We start from the raw sequence: 25,647 nt of genomic DNA, 5'->3' as shown, positions 1-25,647 counted from the left end.
CACCAAATAAAAAGTGTCAAAATCGAAGCACAGGAAATGTTACATACGACAATGGGCATTATAAGGTGTAGGAATTACATTGTGTCCATATTTGTAGATTTTTATATGTTAAATGTGAATGGTCAGAAAAAACACATAGTCAGAACATAAAACGTAATGCAGTGATTGAGGTTGTCTGTACTAACAAGACTTCATTACAACCCAAAGGAACCCTTTTTTGCAAACTTACAATAACATCGGAAACAATAAGCATGTAACCCCATGATTTACACTTCGCATGTAGCTCCTTGATGCCGATAAATAGTTCACTGTGCTACATTACAAGGATTGTGACTTACCAGAAGTAGCAAAAGACTCTCGGTCTCAAAAGCACTGCCTTTCTATATAAGCACTGCCACTTACCATCTATATAAAATTCCAATCTGTGATCTGCATGTTCTACAATGTGCTGTGCAGCAGGCACATTAACCCTTTGTTACTTCATGCATCAAAACTGTGCCTGGACAATACACATAACTCTCCCAGAGCTGCCTTAACCACCACAGTTATTTTACTGCTATTATAACTCCCTTAAAATTGCTGGACACACAGAGATCTCTGCAGCAGGTGTCAGAACCCTGTAAGATATTTTAAAAGGCCACCTGTTTGTGGCAAATAAATCAAGCTAAAAAGATTTACTGTCACATATGTCCTTATTGACAATTTCTTTGCAGCAGATTTTTTTATAATGAGTGCATGAGCTGACTGTCAGATCTGCTTTTCAAGCGTCACTCCTGATGTCCCCCCATGTTTCCTCTGTCACATCTTCTCACCCACCCCTGCCCCCCCCCCCCCGCCTCAAGTACGAAATTATTTTCCAAGTCCAGCACTGGATGTCAGGAATTCTCTGTGACCAGAATTCCACATGGTATTCCCAATTTCGGGTGGTATAAGATACATACCAGCTACTAAATGTCTGCAATTACTCCTGTGCGGGAAGGGGGTGGGAGGGAGTGATAGGTGAGTGGAGGAGGGTAGCAAAGAATGGCATTTGGAAGAATTAATTCAGAGCCACCAGTCTACTAAAGCGACAAACCTGCATGTTTTCCCATCACACCCTAAGCTCCACTCCCAAACATAAGGCAAGATGACGCCTCTGGTCATTCATTACATCCGGTATGGGGCTGTGTGGTTTTAAAAGTATTGTCACTGAGAAGCATATTAGTGTCGCGCACGAGTGACCTGAGAAGTGCTCTTGTCCTTGTCTTGGAGCGAGGCACGTAGGGCCTGATTATGACTTTTGGCGGTGCGAGGGCAGGAGGCACGCCACCGCCACTGCCCCGCACCGCCAATCATGGTGAGCCTGAAACAGCGCCGCCGTGGGACCACCAGTGAACGTTTCTGCTCAGGAAGAAATGCACCAAGTTGTGCATTTCTTCATGTGCAGGAAGTGGGGGTGCAGAAATATAGGGGGGGCACAACATGTGCCCCCCTGCATGCACCCCTGTGCACAGGGACTACTTTCCTCACCGCCAACCTTTTCATGGAGGAAGAACCTCATAACAGCGCTGGCGATGAGGAAAATTGTAATATGCATGGCGGTGCCTCAGGGCACCCCCAAGCATATTGCGGGCCTCAAGGTGCTGCGGGACCACCAGAGAACGGAGATTCCCTGGCGGCTGCGGCTGTGCAATGGCCGTCTGACTTTTGAAGTCCTAATAGGCTGATCAAACACTGCCGCGCCCCCGCAAGTCTTGTAGTCCATGGACCGTTGGACTCATAATTAGGGCCTTAGTGTTGAGATGGATGATGACAATGTGAGAGAAAGACCCCCTGGTTCATCCTTGTGGTGGGCTGGTGGGTGTGAATTAGCTCTGTAGATCTGAGTGTTTGTGATTTCCTTCTCTCAGTAGCTTCCTGTGTGGGTTTCATCAGATGGATTTCCACCTTGAGGTCTCATGTTGGTGACAATGGGGTTTTCGTGGAGTCTAAATGAGTCACTCTCTGTTGTCTGTTATGGACCTTATCCAGTGCAGCTCTTCAATGTAGGGTCATCTTCATTGCTGCATCTGTAAATATTTATACAGCTCTTTTGTTTTTTATTTTATGTAGGTTATTCACCAAAACAAAAAAACAATGCCCCAGTCAGCAATGCACAGCCTCCTGCGAAAAGTGAACCTGCCGGGTAAGCTCTCACACCAACAGAAATAGATGCACATATGTTAAATGCATTTTTGGTACAACCTAAGAAGGCTCCTGTTTTGGGACAAACATGAAGGAGTGAGCATTGTGGTTATGCTGTGTTGCATCATGATCGTGTATTGTGGTACGTCATAGAGCGATCTCGATAACAAAGGTGTCCTTCTGTATCCTCTTGATGTTTTGAGGCAAGAGAATGGGCGAGGAGACAGGTGATGAGAAGTTATTGGAGAAGAGCCAGGTCTTGCAATCCTTCCTGAGGTGCAGCAAAGTGCCCTACAATAATGGTAGTGAATTCCATAGTTGAGCGTCAACAATACCAAAAACTTGTCAACAAACACCAGACAACCAACAACATGCCACCTTATGTAGGGTCCCTTAGTGGCCTGTATCATCAGCGTATGAAATTGTATTGAAGCCGCATGGCCTGATAAGCTTGGCCAGGAGAGCCACATGTATGTTAAAGAGAGTGGGGCTCAGAATCGATCCCTGTGGCACCCCTTTATCCAAGACTATACTTTTAGAGTTGTAAGGATCCAGGTGTACTGTATGGGTGCGCTCCGATAATAGGTTTTCCACTCATTTGAGAGCTTTACTGCTGACACCAATCCCACCCAATCTCTGGATTAGGACTGAGTGGAAAATTATATCAAACACAGTTGATAGATCAAGGAGAATCAGCATAGGCAAATTCCTCTGATCGAAGGCAAGTCTGATTGTGTCAGTGGCCTCCACTAACGCTGACTCTGTTCTATAAGAGGCACGGAAGCCTGACTGGGAGGAGTCTAACAGGGAGTTTGATTCAAAAAATTATTCCAATTGTTGATTTACCAAGGACTTCGTAACTTTGGTGAGCAAAGCGAGCAATGATATGGTCTGTCCTTTTGCAAGTCTGTAGGGTCAGCCATAGGTTTTTTGAGAAAGGGTCTGACTCGAGCGGCTTTCCATTTAATACAAAGGGTTGCCAGATTAAATGAAAGGTTGCATAGGTCTGTGATAGGAGCAAGAGGTATTGCAGCCAAGGTGACTATAATGTCAGAGGGAGGGATCCACAGCAGATTTGAATGTGATCCTATTAAGCAGATTCAATACTTGTTCAGGGGTAGAAGAATTAAAAATCTTCAAGGTGGTAGGCTGAGTACTTGCTAAGATGTCCAGAAAGGTTTTGTCAACGCCACATTATTTGAGAGAGATTGGTAGATGTTATTGATCTTTTGTTCAAAGTGTACTGCAAGATCATCTCAGAACACCTGGGATAATGGAGAAACACATCGTCGGATCGGTGAATTCATGTAAAATTGTATAAAGCTCTTTTGAAGAATTCCTTGCAGAGTTTATTCTATCACTATGTAGGTCCTTATTGCAGGATTGGTGTATTTTAAATATTTTCTTACTACAGATATAAAAAGTAGTTTATCCTCATCTGATTTGAACTTTCTCCATTTACACTCACATTTCTTACATATGTTTTTTTCCTTCTTTAGGGTTTCACTGTACCATTTGGATTTTTGTTTTAATATTACTCGATTCCAGAGGTGCAATAACATCTCACTCCTGCATAAACGTGCCCTCGAATATATTTAGATGAAGATTCATATCTCAAAGGAGGGGGGTAAAGACAGGGGAGAAGACAGCAGGAACTACCTTCCTCCAGGGTCTAGTATATTTTAAAATATCAGGATTAACAGCTCTAGATTTCTTTATGACCAGATGGAGATTTATAGAAAAGTGGTCAGTCCACATAGAGCAACGGGCGGCGGGGGGCGTGGGAGGGGGAGGGCAACCCACTAGTGTATCCGGCAATATGGCAGGACCTACCACCTTTTGATGGAGGCTAAGGGATTTCAAATCTGCAAATAGACGGATTGAATCAGGATCAGAACTTTTGTCCACATGATAATTAAAATATCCTAAAAGCTAAAAACTATCTGCTGCTAGGATATGTGGAGCTAGCCATTCCATGAGCTTAGAACTAGAATCTTTCTTTTCACCAGTAGGGCGATAGACCAGAGTCCCCTTCCGGGTTAGATTTGAGGTAGTTTCCAGTTAAAAAATAATCATCTCCTATCAGGCCGTGGAACAAGACATGTGATCTTTAATGGGCTTCATGCAGCATTAGCCCCTTTCCCCCCGCTCGCCCAGTCCCCTCCCACCAGTTCTCAACTGCCTGTCAAGTCTGGTTAAAATATAGTCATCAGGGAATACTACTGCAATAGATGGGGAGGCAGTAGAGTGAAGCCATGAGCCAGTAATAAAAACATAAATCTCTTTTGGAAGCGTCTAGAGGATCCCAGAGCTAAGAAGCATGCTTCGGAATAGAGCGTGCATTAAGATACAAGCTGTGTAACTGAAAAGAGGTACGCCAAATAGTGTCAGGTGGGGAACTTATTTTTACAAGTTAGAGGGCCGTGCCCCACGGTATGAAGAAGTTCAAATTTAGTTTGGAGTGGTGGGGAAGCAGGAAAAATTGTCCCCCTAAGAAGAAATATTGACAACAGAGGTAAGTTATTAAACTCCACATAAGAATCTCAATGTTCCATCAGTCCCAACAAACTCCAGAAACTCAACGCCAAGTTTTAGGTCTCGCCTATTATATCCTGCAGGGATAAATAGGTGAGATTATAGTAAGCGGAAAAGAAAAGTGTACCTAGCCTCGGATCGCGCACAGTTCATGTGAGCTATGCGCGTGCACAGAGCCAGCCACTTGTCTGTGCCTCAGGCATCAGACTTCAAAGGCTGCCACTCCCCCGCCCCCGCGTGCACATCCCACACCACGATTTGTCTGAGCCTTGGCATCAGACTTCAAAGGAATGCGCTCCCGCTCCCCCGCCCCCTACCACAGCAATGCCGAGAGCTTGTTTTTTCTCCATCCATTTCCCGGTAAAGCCGTGTTTTGTTCGGTGTTCTCTGCACCTTTCCTGTTTTTTTTTCTGGACGAAAATGAAAGTCTACTGTGCTTGTTTACAGTAGCCTTGCTCCTCAAATGCTGTTGCTGTGTTGCCATCTCTCTAGTGACTCAGTTTGACAACACTCGACTTGCTAGCTGCAATGCTACATCCGCTGTGCTTTGCCTCTAGACACGTTGATCCCTCGCCGACTGTGCTGACTCTGCCTCTCCTGATTCTGAAACTGACGCTCACACCTCCTCACCCTCACCCACCCTCACACCCTCTCATCCTCACACCCTCACCCACCCTCACTCACCCTCACACCCTCACTCTCACCCCCCTCACCCTCACAACCCTCTCACCCTCACTCACCCTCACCCCCACACACCCTCACACACCCTCACCCTCACAGACCTCCTCACCCTCACACACCTCCTTACCTTCACACCCCTCACTCTCACACCCCATCACCCTCACACCCCCTCACTCTCACACCCCATCACCCTCACACCCCCTCATTCACACCCTCACACACCCTCACTCACCCTCTCACCCTCACACACCCTCTCACCCTCACACCCCCTCACACACCCTCTCACCCCCTCACACCCCTTCAAATCCCCTCACCCTCACATCCCCTCACCCTCACATCCCCTCACCCTCACATCCCCTCACCCTCCTTCACCCCCTCACCCTCACATCCCCTCACCCTCACACCCCCTCACCCTCACTCACCCTCACCCACCCTCACCCACCCTCTCACCCTCACACACCCTTTCACCCTCACACACCCTCTCACCTTTCCCCTCCCTCACACCCACCCTCACCCACCCTCACCTTCACCCTCACACACACCCTCACAACCCCAAACACCCTGACCCTCACACGCCCCTCACACCTCCTCACTCTCACACCCACTCACCCTCACACCCCCTCATCCTGACCCTCACACCCCCTCACCCTCACCCTCACTCACCCTCTCACCCTCACACACCCTCTCACCCTCACACACCCTCTCACCCTAACACACCCTCTCACCCTCACACCCCCTCTCACCCTCACACCCCCTCTCACCCTCACACCCCCTCTCACCCTCACACGCCCTCACCCTCACACCCCACACCCTCACCCTCACACACCCTCTCACTATCGCACCCTCTCACCCTCCCACACCCTCTCACCCTCACCCTCTCACCCTCACACACCCTCTCACCCTCACACCCTCTCACCCTCACACCCCCTCACCCTCACACCCCCTCACCCTCACACCCCCTCACCCTCATACCCCCTCATCCTCACACCTGTCACCCTCACCCTCACACCCTCTCACCCTCATACCCTCACCCTCACACTCTTGCAACCACACACCCTCGCAACCCCACACCCTCACAACCTCACACCCTCACAACCCCACCTCCTCCCCCTCACATCCCCTCACACCCCTCACCCTCACACCCCCTCACTCTCACACCCCCACACCCTCACACCCCTCACCCACGTCCTCACCCTCATGCACCCTCCCCCTCATACCCCCTCCCCCTCACTCCCCCTCACACTCACACCCCCTCACCCTCACACACCCTCACACCCTCACACCCGCTCACCCTCACACACTCTCACCCTCGCACACCCTCACACACCCTCTCACCCCCTCACACCCCTTCACATCCCCTCACCCTCACATCCCCTCACCCTCACATCCCCTCACCCTCACATCCCCTCACATCCCCTCACCCTCCTTCACCCCCTCACCCTCACATCCCCTCACCCTCACACCCCCTCACCCTCACTCACCCTCACCCTCGCACACCCTCACACACCCTCACTCACACACCCTCACTCACCCTCACACCCCCTCACCCTCTCACCTTCTCACCCCCAAACACCCTCACACCCCCCTCACCCACCCTCACCCTTACACGCCCTCACCCTCAGTCCCCCACACCCTCACCCCCCCTCACCCTCACACACCCTCATACCCCTTCACACTTCTCATCCTCACACCCCCTCACCCACACAGACCCTCACTCTCACACCCCCTCACCCTCACACACCTTCACACACCCTCACTCACCATCACACACCCTCACTCACCCTCACACACCCTTACCTTCTCACCCTCTCACCCTCACACACCCTCACTCACTCTCACACCCCCTCACCCTCACCCCCTCTCACCCTCACACACCCTCACCCCCTCACTCTCATACACCCTCACCCCCTCTCCCCCTCACACACCCTCACACCCCCTCACCCTCATACCCGCACCCTCACACCCCCTCACCCTCACACACCCTCACTCACACCCCCTCACCCTCACACACCCTAACCCTCACACGCACTCACCCTCACTCGCCCTCACACACACTCATACACCCTCACCAGCATAGCATAACAAAACATAGCATAGCATACCATAACAAAACAAAGCATAGGATAGTAAAACAAAACATAGCATAACAAAACAAAACATAGCATAGCAAAACACAACAAAGTATAGCATAACAAAACACAGCAAAACCTAGCATAGCATAACAAAACATAGCATAACAAAACAAAGCATAGCATAACATAACAAAGCATAGCAAAACAAAACATTGCATAGTAGAACAAAACATAGCATAGCGTAACAAAACACAACAAAACATAGCAGAGCAAAACCTAGCATAACATAACATAAAACAAAGTATAGCATAACAAAACATAGCATAACAAAACATAACAAAACACAACAAAACATAGCATAGCATAACAAAACACAACAAAACATAGCATACATAACAAAACATAGTATTGCAAAGCATAGCATAACATAGCATAGCATAACAAAACACAACATAGCATAGCATAGCAAAACAAAGCTTAGCATAACAAAATATAGCATAACAAAGCATAGCATAACAAAACATAGCATAACAAAACATAGCATAGCAAAGCATAGCAAAACAAAGCATAGCATAATAAAACACAACAAAACATAGCAAAGCATAACAAAACATAGCATAGCATAACAAAGCATAGCATAGCAAAACACAACAAAACATAGCATAGCATAACAAAACAAAGAATAGGATAGCAAAACTAAGCATAGCATAGCATAAAAAAACAAAGCATAGGATAGCAAAACATAGCATAGCATAACAAAACGTAGCATAACATAACAAAACGTAGCATAACAAAACAGAATAACACATAGCATAACAAAACATAGCAAAACACAACAAAACATAGCATAGCTTAACAAAACACACCAAAACATAGCATAGCAAAACATAGCATACCAAACACAACAAAACATAGCATGCAATAGCATAACAAAACATAGCATAGTAAAACAAAGCATAGCATAATAAAACACAACAAAACATAGCATAGCATAACAAAACATAGCATAACAAAGCATAGCATAGCATACCAAAACATAGCATTAACATAACAAAACACAGCATAGCATAACATAACAAATCAAAGCATAGGATAGCAAAACATAGCATAGCATAACAAAACAAAACATAGGATAGCAAAACAAAACATAACATAGAATACAGCATCACTCCGCACCACCACAGCATCACTCAGGGGCACCACAATATCACTATATGCTACCACAGAATCACTGAACGCCACAGCATCACTCGTTCGCTATCACAACATCACTCCGCGCCACCACAGCATCAATCTGTGCAGCCATTCAACAACACCTGGTTCAAATATGTTCTCTCAATGTTTCAAGCTTTATTACAAATGTAACAAAAAGATGTTAATATTTCACTTCTGTTCTTGGATTTTCGTCACAATAAAATACACTGAACATAATCTTCACAAAAGTTATTTACAAAACTTTAAGCTAATGCCATTGTAAATTACAATAACTTTTATTTAAGTATTAATTATTGGAAAAAAATTAAAAGCCATTGTTATTTGTAATATCAATACAAGTTACATAAATTACAGTGTCAGTGACACCTATAGCGTCACATTTGCGAAAGTTATAACTATTGGCATTGTGAATGATAAAGCTATTAATTTCGCTATTTTCAAAAAACAAAACATAAATAAAAGATGTGTCATTTACAATACCAATAGCTCAAACTTTCCTAATGCGAGACCTTTGCATTGCAAATGCTTGTTTTTTTGTTGCAAATAATATGTACATTATTCCTAGATAGGAATGTAGGACAGTTGGTTTTGAACACAAAAGAACGAGAAAGATCCTAACCCTTTGTGTGGCTGCAAAACAAACCCAAAGCAAGTGCCACGCTGACATACTACTCAAATAGAACAGAGCCCAATGACTGGGATTGTCCTATATGGAAATGTTCAGAACCTAAGACATTTGGATCCACTGCGGGCTCTGCTTTACTACTGCCAGTCGATGGGGCAGAACGCCAGAACCAATTAACTCTCAGCCCTCGCTTACCGTCTGACGTGGTTTTTCAGCGACCCTGGCACAAGGCTGGACAGTTCAGCAAGTGTGAGCCAAGTTTGCTGACAATATAGTAAAATTATTCACAAATCCAAATTTACCAAAATCCGACCACCCAGCATGAAAAGGGGGCTTAAGACATGCCCAGAGTAAGCACTTAGGGTGTTAGTCGACCAGTTCACAAAGTCTTAGTGTCCAGTTAATCGAGGTGCCTGTACTTGGCCAGTATTTGGTATTGGTAATGGGAGAGAGTTCAGGGGAATCACTGCAGCACGTTACTCTCTGCTCCAGGGAGTGCTGAGAGCATGGCTTAGGACCTAGGTCCATGCCTTCCCCCATACGGAGGGAAGGCGTGGAGGGTGTAGGGATGAGTGGCAGCCAGCCATGGTTTTTTTTGGGGCGGTCTGTGAAGAATTGAAGAGAGGGTGGTGTGGTTAGGTGCCAGGATAAAATGTTTTTATTCAATTTGGGCAAAAACAGGGCAGATAAATGTAGAGGTTGGTGAGGTGAGTTGCCAGAGGCGCAGTATTATTTTATTTAAAGATGTATTAAGATGAGTGGGAATAATGCAAATTCTGAGGGTTGTGGGGGACGCCAGGTATCTTGTTTTAAAATGTGTGTCATAGAGAGAACGAATGACCAGAAGGAGGTCATCGGTTGGAGGGGTGTTGCAAAACACCAGATTTAATAACGGGCAGGCGCCAGATGCAGGTTAGCCATGCACTGAATGTATTCAGGACTCCACCACTCCTGCACAGTTGATGTCGGGGTGGGGGGGGGGGGGAGGGGGAGAGATTATTGGGCAGGACCATACCTAACATAAAATTATAGATGGGTAAAAAGTGAATTATGGGGGTGTTTTTCAACTTGGGGTTCTTAGTGACATCACTTCACTCTTGTCTATTTGATAACACACTGGAGTCCTTAGTTAAAAAATATGTAATTCATTTGCCCATCTAGAATTCTATGTGCCTTATTATGAATCTGGCGGTCTGCAGGGTGGCAACCTCCTGACACCCAATTACGACTAGGGCAGCCCTTGGACCACCGCATCTGGCACAACCACCAGAGAACCGCCGTTTCCTGGTGGTTGCACTGTGGTCCTGAGGCCACAATATGCTTGGCAGGGCCACCGCAGCCTCACCAAGTATATTACAAGTTTCCTCACCGCCACTCTTTTCAAGTGAGGCAGTGACGAAACTAAGGGGGCCATACAGGGGCGCCTTGTGCCTCATACCATGTGGATGCACACAGGGAGGCACAACATGTGCCCCCCCTGTGTGCCTGCAGAGCAATACCTGTATGGCATGGACTGCAGCAATCTATGCCTTGCAGGTACGTCTTATGACGTTCCCATTCCAGTGCCTATTTCATAGGCACCGCCCTGGGAACGCCAAAGAACAGCCCGCCAAACAGAAGAAAACTCCTAATCTGGTGGACGATTCAAACATGGGTTTGGGGGTGGGGGTGCGGGCACGAGGCGGTCCTGCCCCGCACCCCCAAACTCATAACGAGGCCCCATATCTCTTGAGCAATACAGGCATGCCAGCCAAAGCTGTATGTGTACATTTTGATGTGTGCCGTCCACCGTACTCTTTGTGAATCTGCTTCTAGAAGAACACGCATGCTTGGACGCCATCTTTAGCCGAGTCCTAAACGGTTGTTTTTTCCCGCCTCCACAGTACGACCAAAGCGCAGCACGGGTACGCGCAGGCGATGAACGGCGAGACCAGCTTCCGCATTCAGCTCGCTGAGAAAGAGCAGGCGCTGCTGGCGTCCCAGGAATCCGTGCAGGTCAGCACTACTCTTGCTTCCTTTTCACATCACCAAAAAAATACACGATTTGTTTCTGGAATCTACTGTACAAATTACACCTGAGGCAGGTGAACCTTGCAGTTGAGTGAGGTAATGTGCAAACAAAGTATGTCATTTCGACATAAAAGAAAATATTTTCCTTAAGAATGTGGAAAGTGAACAAGTATCCTACAAAGTTGTGAAAGTTTTCAAGCCTGGCTTAAGTGTGTTTACATTCCACTTACCTACTCACGCAGAAGACACGGGTCAGGAACTGCACTTTACATCACAGGCCTAGGAGGAAAGTAAATAAAGCAACACACTGAACGTTAAGAGGTTTGGAAAGGGAGGGAACCTCTCCCCAGGCCCGTATTATGTCTGATGTCTAGTGCTTCGTTTCACCTGCCCAACTGCGCCGCTTTAAGCGCTACAAAACTATGAAAATTCGATGTTAATACTTGAATTTCGTGTAATTGCTTTGCAGTTATTCTTGTTTTGAGTTGAACTCTTTTTATGGAGCACTCCTACATAAAGAGTATTAGTTGCATGAGGAAATTGAAATAAATGTAACATAATCAAGAGACGACGAGGAACAGGAAAATGCTCGCAGTGTTTACACACAATAGTTCTTCGTTACAAGTTGGCCGGATACCACTTTGTTCCATGGTCCCAATTTAACCCTTTGTTACTCCGTCCTACGGATCCTTGTTTACGCCGCCCGACTCTGATGTCCTTTACTCCTGCTCTCCACCACCTCTGTAGGGAGTTTGCTCCTCCTTGTGAAAACATATTTATGTGCAGCGCTCTTACTGGTCTAGAGAGGATAAAAGAGCTATTTGTGTCGGCGCTCACAGGGACCTGCAGGTGGTAACCAGTGCTGTGGGATGGACTGGTGGGACGGAGGCTATTGTGTGTCATGGGACCAGCACCGAGCTGATACAGGATGCTCTTGTACATAAACAGTCTGCAGCAGATGCAGTGCTTAAAATGCACCCAGATACTTTGCCAAAATGCAAAGGCACGCAAAGGAACCCACTGCACTGGCGCCTCATGCTAACGCAGATACTACATTGGTTTAAACATGTTGGCAGTGAAGCGCAAGACTCGGAATCCACCTCCCACGCTGCACCCGCATTACACCGCACCTCAGAAGCCTCAGTGTCTCCCCATTCATAAGTGCAGCCAATTCAAACTTCTCACGCACACATACAAACCCCACACAGCACTGTACCAGAATACCTGAACAGCCTTATACTCTTTCACCAACCCACCAGACACCTACGCTCTGCCGTACTGTCACTCGCACACACTCCTGCACCTGCAAAAACAAAATGGGAGGTCACTCCTTCTCCTACATCACACCCAAGACTTGGAACGATCTCCCTCAACACATCCGAGCCTCCTCCACACTTCTTGAGTTCCGCAAGAACCTGAAGACCCGGCTCTTCGTATAAGCACCTCTGGGACCATCGACCTACACACCTTGCCGAAGCGCCTGGATAACCTTCAGGGTGATTAGTGCACAATACAAACCAACGTAACATAACATAGGATGTCCTACCTAGTCGATTCCATGATCACAAATTCACGAAAATGCCAGGGGCAGCAGAAGTGACATCACCCACATTCTGACACCCCCAATCATTTATTTATTTCTTTATTTATTTATTTACAAAGTTTTATATAGCGCGAACATGACCCACGAGGGTATCAGAGCGCTTTACAGTATTTAGTTAAAGAAATAGGAAATAAGGTAGTCTACATGCATTTGATAAACAACATTACTCACAAAAGAGGTAAGAGATATGAGATAGCATAGGTGACCGATGGACAGCACATGATGATCATAGAGGGCAACGGTACATGACAATTTAATCGGTCATTACGCCTTAGGTCAATATTGTGGAAATAAACGAGCATATAATAACACGCAGTACCCAGATATAAGAGGATTATGACATCTTAGGATGTACATTTGTTCATTAGCAGTGTTTTTACCTCCTTTTTGAAGGCGGTAAAGGAGGAGATTCCCCGGACCACTGGGGGTAAGGCGTTCCAAATCTTAGGAGCCTAAGAAGGCTCTGCAACCAGTTCTCTTTTTGTGGTTTCAGAAGTAAAGAACTAGCGCTGCTCAGTTGTCTGCAACCTCTGGATTGTTCAAGCTTCAGGGCTAGATAACTGGGTGTGTTGTTATAAAGTGCCGTATGGGTCATGCAAGCAACCTTTAGTTGTATTCTAGCCTCATAGGGCAGCCAATTCAGTGTTTTCAAAGTCAGGGAAAGGTGGCTTTTTCTTTTAGATCCTGATACCAGTCTTGCTGCAGCGTTAAGTGAAGCCCTCAGCGGAGCCAGCTTGTATCTTGGGAGGCCACAGAGAGTGCTGCTTCCATAGTCTAATCTTGGTAGCACTAAGACTGCTTGCACTGCCATTTTTAAGTCGGTCTGAGGGAGGAAGGGTTTAAGTTTTCTTAGTAAGCTCATCTGGTGATTGGCTCCCTTGGTGGCCTTAGAGATGTGCGACTGCATATTCAGGTGTTTGTCTATCGTGACTCCTAGGGATTTCACTGAGTCAATGATGACTGCTGCATAGTCCATGGCGGTTAGGTGTTTCAACCATTTCTCTATCTTTGGTGTGTGATTGGGGGGGGGGGGGAGATGAGAATGAATTCAGTTTTTTTGTATTAAGCATGAGGTGGTTGTTCTGAGCCAGCTTTGCGTGTTCAGAAGAATAGCGTTGAGGGAGATGAAGTCTTCGGGAGTGGAGATTTTCAAATACAGTTGGGTGTCGTCCGATTACAAGTGATAAAGGATATTAGCTGATTTCAATGCATTAGCCAGTGGTTAAATTAGTAGGTTGAAAAGAATAGGTCAGAGGGCTGATCTCTGGGGAACGCCTATGTCGACCCCAGATGGCTGAGAGAGAGCATTGTTCATCTTGATTCTTTGAGACCGGTTATTGAGGAAGGAGGAGAACCAATGTAACACTGGGCCTGAGAGGCCCATCCTTCTTTCGACTAGTGATAGTAGCTTGTCATGATTAACAGTGTCGAAGGCGGAGGATAAATCAAGCAGTATTGACCCCTTTGTCCCACCCTTAGGCCCTAAACAGACTCAGAGCCAATAGTTTGGGCTCCCCCAGTCATCTCAGTTGTCTCTGTCTGCCTGGTTCTGTATTGAGAACACTGTCCTGTCCAGGTGCACAACGTCCTTTCAAAGGGCTTGTGTGGTGGTGTGCTGGTGGTCAGTCAGAATTAGATATTAGTTTTGTGCAGTGCAGTATTGCATGTTTTATGAAAAATCACTTCAACTGATGTATTTCATTACCTTTTAAACATATTTTGTGTTTCGTTCTATACCAATCACTCTCTTTACATGTTTTGAATGTTTTGAAAAAGGTTGTATTACCTGAATGACAGTGACTATTGTAAAGCGCTCTGATACATCCCTTGGTCTGGTTCACACTATAAAAACCTGCAAAAAAATTACTTAGTGAAATTATGTAGCGCACAATACATTGTTGTCCTGTCCGAATATGTATCTCTACAATGTTTGTCTGCTAAAGTACATGTGCACGCTGTACTATGTTTTTCTAAATGAGCATGGGTTCTTTCCTGGGCTTGTATTATACAAAGTGCCCTACGGAGGCGAAGGGTGTGTGCGCCAACTTTGTGCTCTGCCGGGGCACTTTGGTACACCACAAGGGGCAACAGGCACTGCCTCACTATGCTTCACTTTGCTGTGCCCCTGTGTCCATGCCATATTACGGACATGGTGCAGAGGCAACCGTGCCCTTAGAAGGCACTCAAAGGTGGCATACTCTTAGTGCGCCCCATGAGAGCAGCCGGCTGAAGGAGGCAAAGCCATTCTGATGGAAGGTACAGAAATCCCACTTCAGGTGGGTGCAGACACTCATTGTACCCACCTGCGAGGGGCTCACTCTGGCTACTTTAAAGTTCAGGCCCGTTGCCGCCAACATAGAGAAAACACGAAACAGCTTGTCAGAGCCAGTTGGAAACAAACGTCTCTCAGTGAATGTACGATTTACAGATGTGGTGAAGCGCCGCCTGCCCTGGTACGGGTTGTTGGCTAAATGGCTGTGTATACCCCTTTTTAAGAGGATGCAATATAACTGTATTTGTCAAAAAGTCAGCAAGGTCAGATCGGGGTGAGGGGGGGGTCTTTGAGTGGGACTGTTGTTAGATACTGATGCACTTAATGAAAATGCAATAAAGAAATTAAAAAAATGTTCAAACCAGCCCCCAACAGAACTACAGTTAGACAATGAGGGCATGATTGAGTCGTGGCACCCCACTCCACTCTGAAAGCAGGCCCCTATCCTGCAGCCTACTGGGGAAATAACAGAGTGGCAGGCAAGCCAGTATCGCTCTGACAATTGTACATTGTTAGGTTCAGCATACATTATACGTATAATACATATACGTGCAAACAAACATTGATTAGAAAAAGTTCATTTTCGGTTTTCATAATGTTCTTTCTTTATGGCAAATGTACAGTTCATTAAACTCAGTTCATGTTACAGATACTCAGGCATGCAACACCCATTGGGCTGAAAGGGCTACAGCCCCTCCCCCTTCTCTCATGTATCATAGCCTGGGCGGAACTTCACAGAGTTTTTTGTAACTTCACGGAGTTCCGGGTAGCAAAACTCTGCAAACTATGCCCAGGCCTGGCTTAGGCAGTAAGGTGTCATTGACTGCCATGGACAGCCCATTACTATAATCTAGGTGACTCCGATGTGTTTTCCTGTCAGAGGACGGTAGCCAAGGAAGGACCTTCCTCAAGTCTCATAGTAACAAAGCAGGTGCACCAAGTAATAACAATGTGGTTCTTCATGGACAGTTCCTGGTCCAGTTTAAGCCCCAACTTTTTTACAGCACGACATGGCGAAGAAGCTGCCCTGCCATGTCCGCACTCTGCCCCACTCAGGTGGAGGGGGATGTAAACTTGATCTGATAACGCCGTTCCAGGACAACCAGAACCCAGTGTTCAGACGTCGAGAGACGCCAAGCCACCCAGGAAAAGTAGCAACCTCCCACCAACCTTTGGCAGTACTCCAGATGGAACGATCCAGGAGTCGGCATAGTAATGAGTGCTGATTACCAGGTCTTGCATCAGGAGGGTGTTTCTTCTGAAACTGCTGTTGGAACCCCTTCCCAGCGCTCTTTTGGTTCAGGAACGTAGTCTTTTGCAGACGCAAAAGGCAGACGGAAAGATTTATTATTGGCATAGAACAACTCCTTAGCACAAAGAGGAGTACAAACTTCCCCAGGGATCGTGATACAGTGTGGAGAAGAGAGCAGATCCGAAGAATCAAGGAACTAGAAAGGTTCCCTTGTCGGAACTAGAGAGCCTCACACACCCAGAGCGTTAGGTGTGAAACACACCCTGACTGAAGGATGTCCAGTATCATCATCGGCTCGCTGCCCCTCGTCAGACCGGCACTGCAATGTCCGACGGAGTACCCGAGGGTACTCTTTTGGCGAGGTTCTTTTGTTCCTTGACGATGGTGAGTGTGAGTGAGGCTGGAGTAGTGTGTAGTCAGTGCAATGTGAGTGAATGTTAAAAAGGGTAGTCAGTCCACAATAAAATTTTATTGACGTGGCTGATTCCCTAATTAAAAGGGGTTGGAGGGGAGTTAGAGGCTGATGGGGTGTGCAGACATCTAACTCAACCCCCTGGTGTGGTCAACATGTTTCTCGCCAACCGGCGATTCGTCAGGACCTAAAGCAAGGTACTACACAACAAATTGAACAATGCAGTGCTCATGCACAAAGTAAAAAGCAAATACAACCTCTCGGGTCGGGTGCATAGAGGGCCACAGGGTCCTGCTCTAATTAGGCGACCTAGTGGTAGGGGAAAAGGGTTAATAAAGAGCGAGTCATTGCTGGGCCTACCTCAGTCAACAGCAACTTACTCCCTACACCTTGAGCTAGGTCTTGGATACATCATAGACATGATAAAACTAGCCCCGATCCTGATGTGGATTAAGCTCTGGCTAAATTCGAACCTTAGCCTTAATCATAAGATCATATAAGATTGTCTTAAACTAGATCACATGAGGGATATCCAGTGGCTGTCCTATGTAGAGGCTCTGGCTGTGAAGCTAGGACGCCCTGAGATTTTTGCTAGTCCAGAATCCCTGTGTAAAGCAGATCTAGTGTGGGTGAAGACTAATTTCACTAGGCTCTGTGTTGCCGAGCGTGAAGCGGATGAGCTATGTAAACCCTCTGTGAGGGCGCATGTAATGATAACTACATCCCTTGAGTTGACTAAATTCCGTTTCAACTAAATCCATATGGTTCTTTGGGATGAGAAAGGTTGGTGTAGGCCTGAGGATTCGACCCCATGTAAATGTGATGACCATTCCGCCCAGGACACTGCGCACTTTTTGTTTTTCTGCCCCTTGTATTGTGAACCCCGGAATCGATTTTTAAAACCAATACTGAAGGAGATGAGATTTACGCAGTATAAGCCCGCATTGCTATTTTTGCAAATGATGGAAGCTCCTGTAATTATGTACTGTATCGCCAGTTTCTTGGCTGCATCTGTAAGATTTAGGAGATTAAGATTGGATTTTTAACGCTGGAAGCTAACTATTTCTGCATCATGTATTTGATTAATGGATTGTTGGGCTCAAGTGGAAATGAAATTGTGTAATTATCTTTTTATAATGGGTTTTTAATTGTTATTATGACTAAAATTGTATTAATTGACTTTTAAACATGTTTTTAACAGTTTTATAAATGTCTAGAATACTATTATGATTTTAACTAATCGAATAAAGTGGTTTTGACTGACTGACTGGTTAATAAAGAGTGAGTCAAATCATAGCTAAGTTATGTGACTGTATAATTAGAGGCGTGGAGTGACTTCAGTGAACGCTCTCCACACTGTGGAAAAAAAAAATATATAACAACTCCTTACAACATGTCTGATGTATGAAGGACAATGAATGCTTCCGTTCTTTGAACACCTAGTGTAGTTTCTCTTCAAGGACTTTCCCAAAAAGCCGAGGGCCAGAGAATGGCAAACGCAGAGCCATGGAGAGTTGAGCCGCATCAGTGTTCCACACCTTCAGCAATAAGTTCCGCCTGGCAGAAATGGATGCACCACACAGCATGGCTGAAGAATGTACAAAGACAAAGGCAATATCTGAGAGGAACTCAGCATGACGTTCCATGGATTCTAGCAAGTCACGACAACTGCCACATTCCTGCTTGGTGGTAAATAAGGTCTTAAAGTCGAACAACAAGGACTGAGCGACATAAGCCCCATACACCCCAGTCTCAGGAATGGTATCCTCCAATTCCTGCAAGGGTTAGAGTTTTGACATGAAGCTAGACATCATAATGTGATCCGGTTCTTTCCACTCCTCCAAGAGGACTCCCATCACAAAACGATGACTTGGTAGAGTCTTAGTTGCCTGCTTCTGAAACTGCAGCAACACCGCATCCCTGGATTTTCTGGCAACCTCCGCATCAGGGAAACCCATGTTTTCACTGATATGGGAAAGAATGTCCGGCAACATATCCTTGGAAATATATTTCCCCTTATTGTCCACTGCACCAAAGGAGGAACCATTGGAAGACTCAGAGCTGGAAATATAGGATTAGAGGTCACGACCCCCACCAGAACGTACACCAGCAGACTTCTTGGAGGAGTTCAAATCAGACAAGGTCTCCAAAATCAGCCTTTTCAAACGAACGTCATCATCACACCTGGCCTGCTTCACAGGAGGGCCGGAATCCACACTTTTCCCTGGAGAAAACAGAGAAGACACAGGAGAAACATGCCTGACCTTCTGGTGAAGATTCCCCATAACGACAAACAGTAACTGAGTCAGTAGTAACAACAGTATGAATGTTTTCCCCCATGTTATGCAAATGAAAATGTAGAAGCAGCCTGCACCAACTACAGCAAGCGTTTTGACAGGCAAATCAGCCAGAGGTCAGCTGACTCTGAGGAACTAAAGGTATGAAGAGGGGGCATGGCCTACAATAGGCTGAAATAACAGAATTTTCTGTCCACCGTAGGCCAAAATGCAAGGAGAGGAGTTCCTGCTTTACTCTGTAGAGGAGTAGCGGTCCTCCTAACAGCCGGCATCCAGTGAGGCTGACTGACCCGACTCACTGGCCCTCGGGCGGCTCAGTACCTGCCTGCTACCCCGTAGCGCCACCCTGCCTCCTACCCATAGTCAGGTCCAACAGAGCGGGACGCAGGACAGCACACGCAGCTCCTAGGGAAGCCGTTGACTCCGCGCCTCCCCTGAACTGAATGCGCCTCTTGCTGAAGCACAGAGCAGCGGAAGCCAAAACTGTCAAGTGACCGGAGGCAATTGCAGCAGGTCCCGATCCCCACCACTCCCACCTATAGCGGAGTGGAAGGGGAACAGCCAGGAAAACCACTCCCCGCACTGCAAACAGCGGCAGAAAAGAAAAAGCGTACTGTGGCAAAAGTGTGGTCGGTATGACACACTTCCGGGTGCAGTGACAACACCACCAGGAATTTGTGGAGAGGCAAAACCGCCAAGGATCATGCACCGTAGAAGGGAGAAGAAGAAGCCAGAAGACAACAGAGGCCTGACAGGCCCAGCAACTCAGGCATCACTTACGGAGTCCAGGAGGCCACGCATCCTGACTCCAGCACCCCAAGAGCTCAGCAAGGGAGGCAACTAAAAGACATCCAGAAACAAAGTAAGTGCCCAGCAATTACCACAGCGTCCCCTATCATGTCCACCGACAGGAAACAAAATAGGAAGTGCTTTCTGCTGGCTATGTGGTTATAGCACCTGGCAGGAGGGTGGGTGGAGCCTAAAAGCATTTTCTGTTTTGTTTCTTGTCAGTGGAATATACCTCATTAGTTATGACCGGGTCGAAGACGAGGGACGTAGAGGTAATTAAAAGTGTCTCGGATTGTTCTTGGCACTAAGCCCCGCCCCCTTCGAGCCCCACTCCCTCCTCACATGGTGAAAATGTTTCACAAGTTGGCAGGCTGGTTAATGGTTTCACTTAACTGACTGAGTGTGAGACGTGTGTCCAATAAGAGCTGGCCCTGCTCTCTGGAATTACAAGACAAAGGCATACTTCAAATTTTCATCTCAACAACTGCCACAGCATAGTGCAAGAGGTGTACACGTTTGCAATATTCAGCTCAGTAACACTATGCTGTTTACATACATGTTATGGCAAACAGAACTTAGGATATGGCCATAATAATGAATAATTAGAAAATATACTGACAATTCATTAGAAGAATGTTCCACTTCACTTGTATTGGCTGTTCTTGCACTATATATTAGGGAAAGCCCCCATTTCAAGATGGCGACTAAATTAACATTTCTATAGCCGCCAATCATATGGAGTCAATATCGATCTGCTTATATTTAATATCAATGTGCTCTGCTTCCAGTACTAGGCAAAGCGCCAAGATTCACTGCCCCTTCCGTGAGGAGATTGTCTGTAAAACAACCTGTTGCTCTTGTCTGATTTGTGTGCTTGTATAGCGCCTCCTTGACCTCAGGTAAGAGAGCTACTGAAAGCACATCAGCCTCTGAAGGTAGATTTTTATATTTTTTATTTTTGTTTTTTATAAACGTTGTCTAGAAAGACGAGAAAGCGCTTTACAGAGATGCCATGACAACAGCACACGCCATTTAAGTTCCCAACAGATTGTTAGGCTAGGCCCATGAGGGGTCAGGGACATCTTGTAACAAGATAGCACAGAGAGCGGACAGTCAGGAGGCAGCAGGGCCACACAAGATAGGAAAAAGTAGCTGCTGGGAGGAGCCGTTCCTCAGATGTTCTGCTCCATGAATGGATCTGCACTTGGCCCAAACTTGGAGCACGAGCTGGAGAGCTGCCGAGGGGCCCTGACCATGCATCAGCAGTTAGAGTGGGAGAACTTCCGGCTGTGCTACCTGGAAAGGGCTATGGAGCGGCAGAAAGATGGCAGGAAGGGAGTTAGAGCAGCCAGAGGCAAACAATTGGAAGTGGCCTATGCAGACGCAGTCAATGAAAGGTGTCAGCCGCCGAGGGTGAGACAACATTTAAAAGGCTGTTTCCTTAAAGGTACTATTGTAGGTGGTTCTGTGAAGTGGATCTGAACCCACTTTAACGGATGGGTACAAAACACCGAGAGCTGTCTGCGTATTAAGGTGCACACAGGGTGGGTGCACGTGCACTGCTGAGGCTCACTGGTGCATTTATTTTCTGAGGCTACCATCTGCTCTCCTTTCTCTCTGCGATGATGATGCTCCCTGTGCCTGGACTTAACAGGAGCCTGCGGCGTGTGCGAGCGGAGGCAGACTATTACAGATTATGTCACCAAGCCAGTGGAGAAAGCAGCCACCAGTCACGATAGGCTGAGGCTCATTTGTTTACACCATAAACACGACACAAACAGAGCAGAAGACCAAAGCAGCAGCAACGGGTAGGATGTGGCTCAGTCACAGAACAATGACACTGGAAATAAGCTATGAGGGACGGTACTTTTCAGGGGACATTGCTGGGTGCGCATCCCCCGCGTGCTTAGCACACCATCGCGATCGCAGTGAAAACGAAAGTGATCGCGATGATGTGCTAAGCACATAGGGATGCGCGCGCAGCAACGATTGGAGAGGCGGAGCGAGGTGCGCTTGCTTGTGCACGTAACTGCAAGCTGGTGGCCGGCGGGTAGCAGTTTGAAAAGCCCCTTACTAAATTCGAGCAAGCAGCGCATGCGCTGCTCTAGGCTCGACCTAAAAACTGTGCATTTTCCTGTACAGTGTGTCAGCTCTACCTCTGTCAGGGTTCCTTCACTGATATAACTCCTTCTTTGTCTTGGTTGGTGTGAGAGGCAAGATTGGTTGCACCACCTTTGTTCAAGAGAGGAATAAAGCACAAAAAAGATCGGATTTTTTTTTAAGTTACCACAATAAGCCCAGATTTTTATTTATTAAAGTTCTTACGTATTTATGGTTAAAACTGAAATCTGGGTCTTTAACTATAAAAAGGGCCTGATGGCCAAGAAAACTATTCATGTAACCACTACTCTTCACCTGAACCATACACAGCAGGTACATGAAGGCAAAGACAGCTTCTGCCTCCAGTACTTTGCAAATGTACGGATCCTTAGAAGATAGGATGTTTAGTATCTGGACTTCCTTTTACAAGTAAACAGGTCCCAAAACCTATAACAATTGGGAAGCTAGCATAGTTGACTCAGAGGGCGTTAATGCTTCTGCCACTATGAAGTGAAGAGACCCCCAGGTCATCCATTCTAGTGAGAGTAGGAACAACTACTCCTCAAGAACTCTACAGGGAGAGCACATTTGATACTATAATATGAAGTCCACTTTTAACTCATTTCTGAACTCCTTCTCCCATACCTTCCTTTGAACTATTGTGTAGGGAGACCTTGAGTCTGCAACAATGTCGATCTCTATTCCGCCTATATTCATCTTCAGCACCGGTTTCTTAGAACTGGTGCAATCTACCCCCAGGACCTGGTCATTTATGCATAATACTTCCTCTCCTTCATCCTCTTCTGCCGGTGCCTCCTCTTCCACATCACTTCCCTGGTCTACATACTTGACTTCAGTTCTTCTGGGTCTGCGCCGGTATACCTTTTCATAGTGACCCAAGATCCCGCAATACGAGCATTTAGCCCTGAAGGCTGGGCAGACCTTGTTGTTTCCGGCATGTGAGAAGCTTCCGCATCTGTAGCAATTTTCCTTTCTTTCCAACTTGGTCCTTTGTGCTCCTCCTGCCTTCTGCGGGTACGTCTTCTGGGACTGGATCCTTGGAGGTCCTGCTTGTTTACTCTTGTCCGGTCTGTTCCCTTCCATGACCTTGCACACTGTGGTCTTGCTGATGGTGTCTTTCCTGGCGGCTTCCGCGCACTTTTTTGATAACTTGGCCTTTTTCACCAGCGCCCAAACTTCTTTAAGTGGCGCATCCCCATTTACCCACAGTTTCTCTTGTATGGCTGTGTTAGATGTGTGCATAATTATTTGGTCTCTCACCAGTTCGTCGTGTAATGTTCCGAACTTGCACGTCAACGCCAATTTTTGTAATGCTGCCACATATTCATCAATTGTCTCCCCGGCTCCCCCTGCACGCCCTGTATAGGGATAATTTCTCACACGTGGGTTGTCCTCCGATGTGAGGTCATCCAGGCCTCGTCGCCAATTGTAGAAGTGCCCTTGGCCCCCACAGATTACACTTTGAAGTGCTGTGTGTAGTTTAGCCCTTTATTTATTACAGAGCGCCGGGGAGACGCGTTTGCTCCGCTCGGAACCGCGGCCCCACAAAATGGCCGCACTTCCGTTTCCGGTTCACGGCGAGCGCCGTATAACAACTAGACTGTCACTACAATTAATTACATCTCTTTTTGTGTAAAATTCATGGATTAACATAATGTGCAAGAATTTTGTTTTAGGTTTTTTAGGGGGGGGTCTATATTTTATTAGTAGAGAGACTGTTTAACATGTGACATATAATTGTATGATACTGATTTCTGCTCCCATTGCAGATTTTGCAGGCGAAGGTGCGCAGGCTGGAACAGCTTCTCCACTTGAAGAACGTCCGGATAGATGATCTGACCAGGCGGCTCCAGGAAGCAGAAGAGAAATCGAAATAAGGCTCTTCCGGGTCGCCACTGACGTCAAGATCCCCACCATAACAAAGGATCTCTTGAAGATTGCGCTCTCTGGGATGAAGGCGCTGAATGGATCTCTGCTGCTCAGCATTCTTGGGAATTAAAAACTATAATCCTAAACCGTAACTACTGTGAATGGGAAAAATGGGATAACTTCGCTACACTTACTTGCCCGTATTATTGACTTGATCCATACATTTACACAGTATTTTGCTCTTAAATTATTGATGAATATTTGCTTCTAGATTTTTTTAAAAATAATACTGTGTCAGTTTTATGTATTTCACGCATATTTTATTTACAGGATGCTTTGCTATGAAAGCTTTCATTTTGGTAACTCATTGCTGAATGTACCCTATTTATTCTGTAGTTCAGTCTCTAATTGTGTCAGCATCCAGCAAGCGTGTGTAGCGCAAGCTATAATATACTGTTATATCCGGCCATCATGTTAATATATATATGTATTATTTGTAATTGAATATGTTGCTTTTATAATCCGCACAATGAAGGTAAACAAGTCTTACATTAAACAGCCCCTCCTAGGTGAGCCTATTAGCCTGTTAGGTGCTGCGCCTATTCCAACGGCCGACGGCACCACTACCTCAGGAGTGCTGCCGTCGGCCTTTGGACGTTCGAACCTCACCTGCGCAATGGAACGTTCAGCACTGGAGCTGGACATTGCATAGCTGCTAAGAGGTTACGTATTGTCAGAGTACTAATCTACAGCCAGTGTTTGGCTGAGGAATGAGCACCCCCAAACCTCTTGCCTTCTATGGTGTCTACATTCGTTAATAACAATCCATCCTTACATGCCTATTGGCTTTAACATAAGCTTTTCACAATAAATAAGTTCGGTCTACTTCCTTTGTCTTAACGATTCAGATTGACCATATCTGACCTATGGCATCTGGCATAACACTTCCCCAAGTACCAGTCAGACGTATAGCAGATACTGTTGTCATCATTGTTGTCAAGGGTCTACTGCATGTAGTATAAGCATCAGGCATATAGTTATAACATGAGAAATGTGTGCAAAAGTTCACTTTACAAAACAATATAAATCCCTCCTAAGAGCGCATAAGGAATTATCAGCAGGACGCCGGAAATTATACAATTCTGTGGCCACTGCTTTTTTCCATAATTTTGGATTTGCCACATTTGCCACGTTTCACCCTCTGCTGCTTAATGTTCATATTTTGTCAATAAAATGTTTCCAGCTCAAACGGATCAAAAGTTACAATAAAAGAATAATATTTGTACAATGGCATGCTCGTTGCAAAGGTATTCAGTTGCTACTGACTGATTTCACGTGTTAAACTGGTGTTAATGAGGTGTATTTTTATACACTCAGTATTAGGAGGTGTTGAAAAGACAGTATAACAAAATAATACTGACACTGAGTGTACTGCATTATGCTGCATCATTTTCCCTTTATTGTTGCTTTTGGCAGACTGTCACATAACTTGGCCTCCAATGCCATGTAAACTCCAGCAGCCATGATTATCATATTTAAAATGTTGTATCCCAGGGTTTGTCACATGGACCAACTCTGCACCAACACCCTCAATGAGTTTCCATGCGCCAAAATAGCTGCCTATAGGCTTTAACACAGTGTAATTAATAGCAAGCCACCCTAAAGGCATGTTGGCCTTTAGGGGTGGTCAAAGGCCTACTGTCTTTGACCTAACGTTTCATAAGCAACTGG

At 46.2% G+C, this 25,647-nt stretch overlaps 1 protein-coding gene across 1 annotated transcript in view; it reads left to right on the top strand.

The window, feature by feature from the left end:
• SPEF1 (sperm flagellar and cilia associated 1) overlaps window positions 1-25,206 on the top strand; it is a 60,728-nt gene extending 35,522 nt beyond the window's left edge. Inside the window, exons 5-7 of the mRNA XM_086962851.1 lie at window positions 2,092-2,164; window positions 11,175-11,286; window positions 23,817-25,206. Of these exons, the coding sequence (XP_086818977.1) occupies window positions 2,092-2,164; window positions 11,175-11,286; window positions 23,817-23,924 (293 nt within the window). The 3' untranslated portion in view covers window positions 23,925-25,206. The remainder of the gene's footprint in view (window positions 1-2,091; window positions 2,165-11,174; window positions 11,287-23,816) is intronic.
• The last annotated feature ends 441 nt before the right edge of the window (window positions 25,207-25,647 follow it).

This window comes from Lissotriton vulgaris, chromosome 3_1 (assembly GCF_964263255.1).
Source record: "Lissotriton vulgaris chromosome 3_1, aLisVul1.2, whole genome shotgun sequence".
NCBI classification, from domain to species: domain Eukaryota; kingdom Metazoa; phylum Chordata; class Amphibia; order Caudata; family Salamandridae; genus Lissotriton; species Lissotriton vulgaris.
The sequence above is the reverse complement of the archived record's forward strand: the minus strand, read 5'-3'. Positions and strand labels throughout refer to the sequence as shown.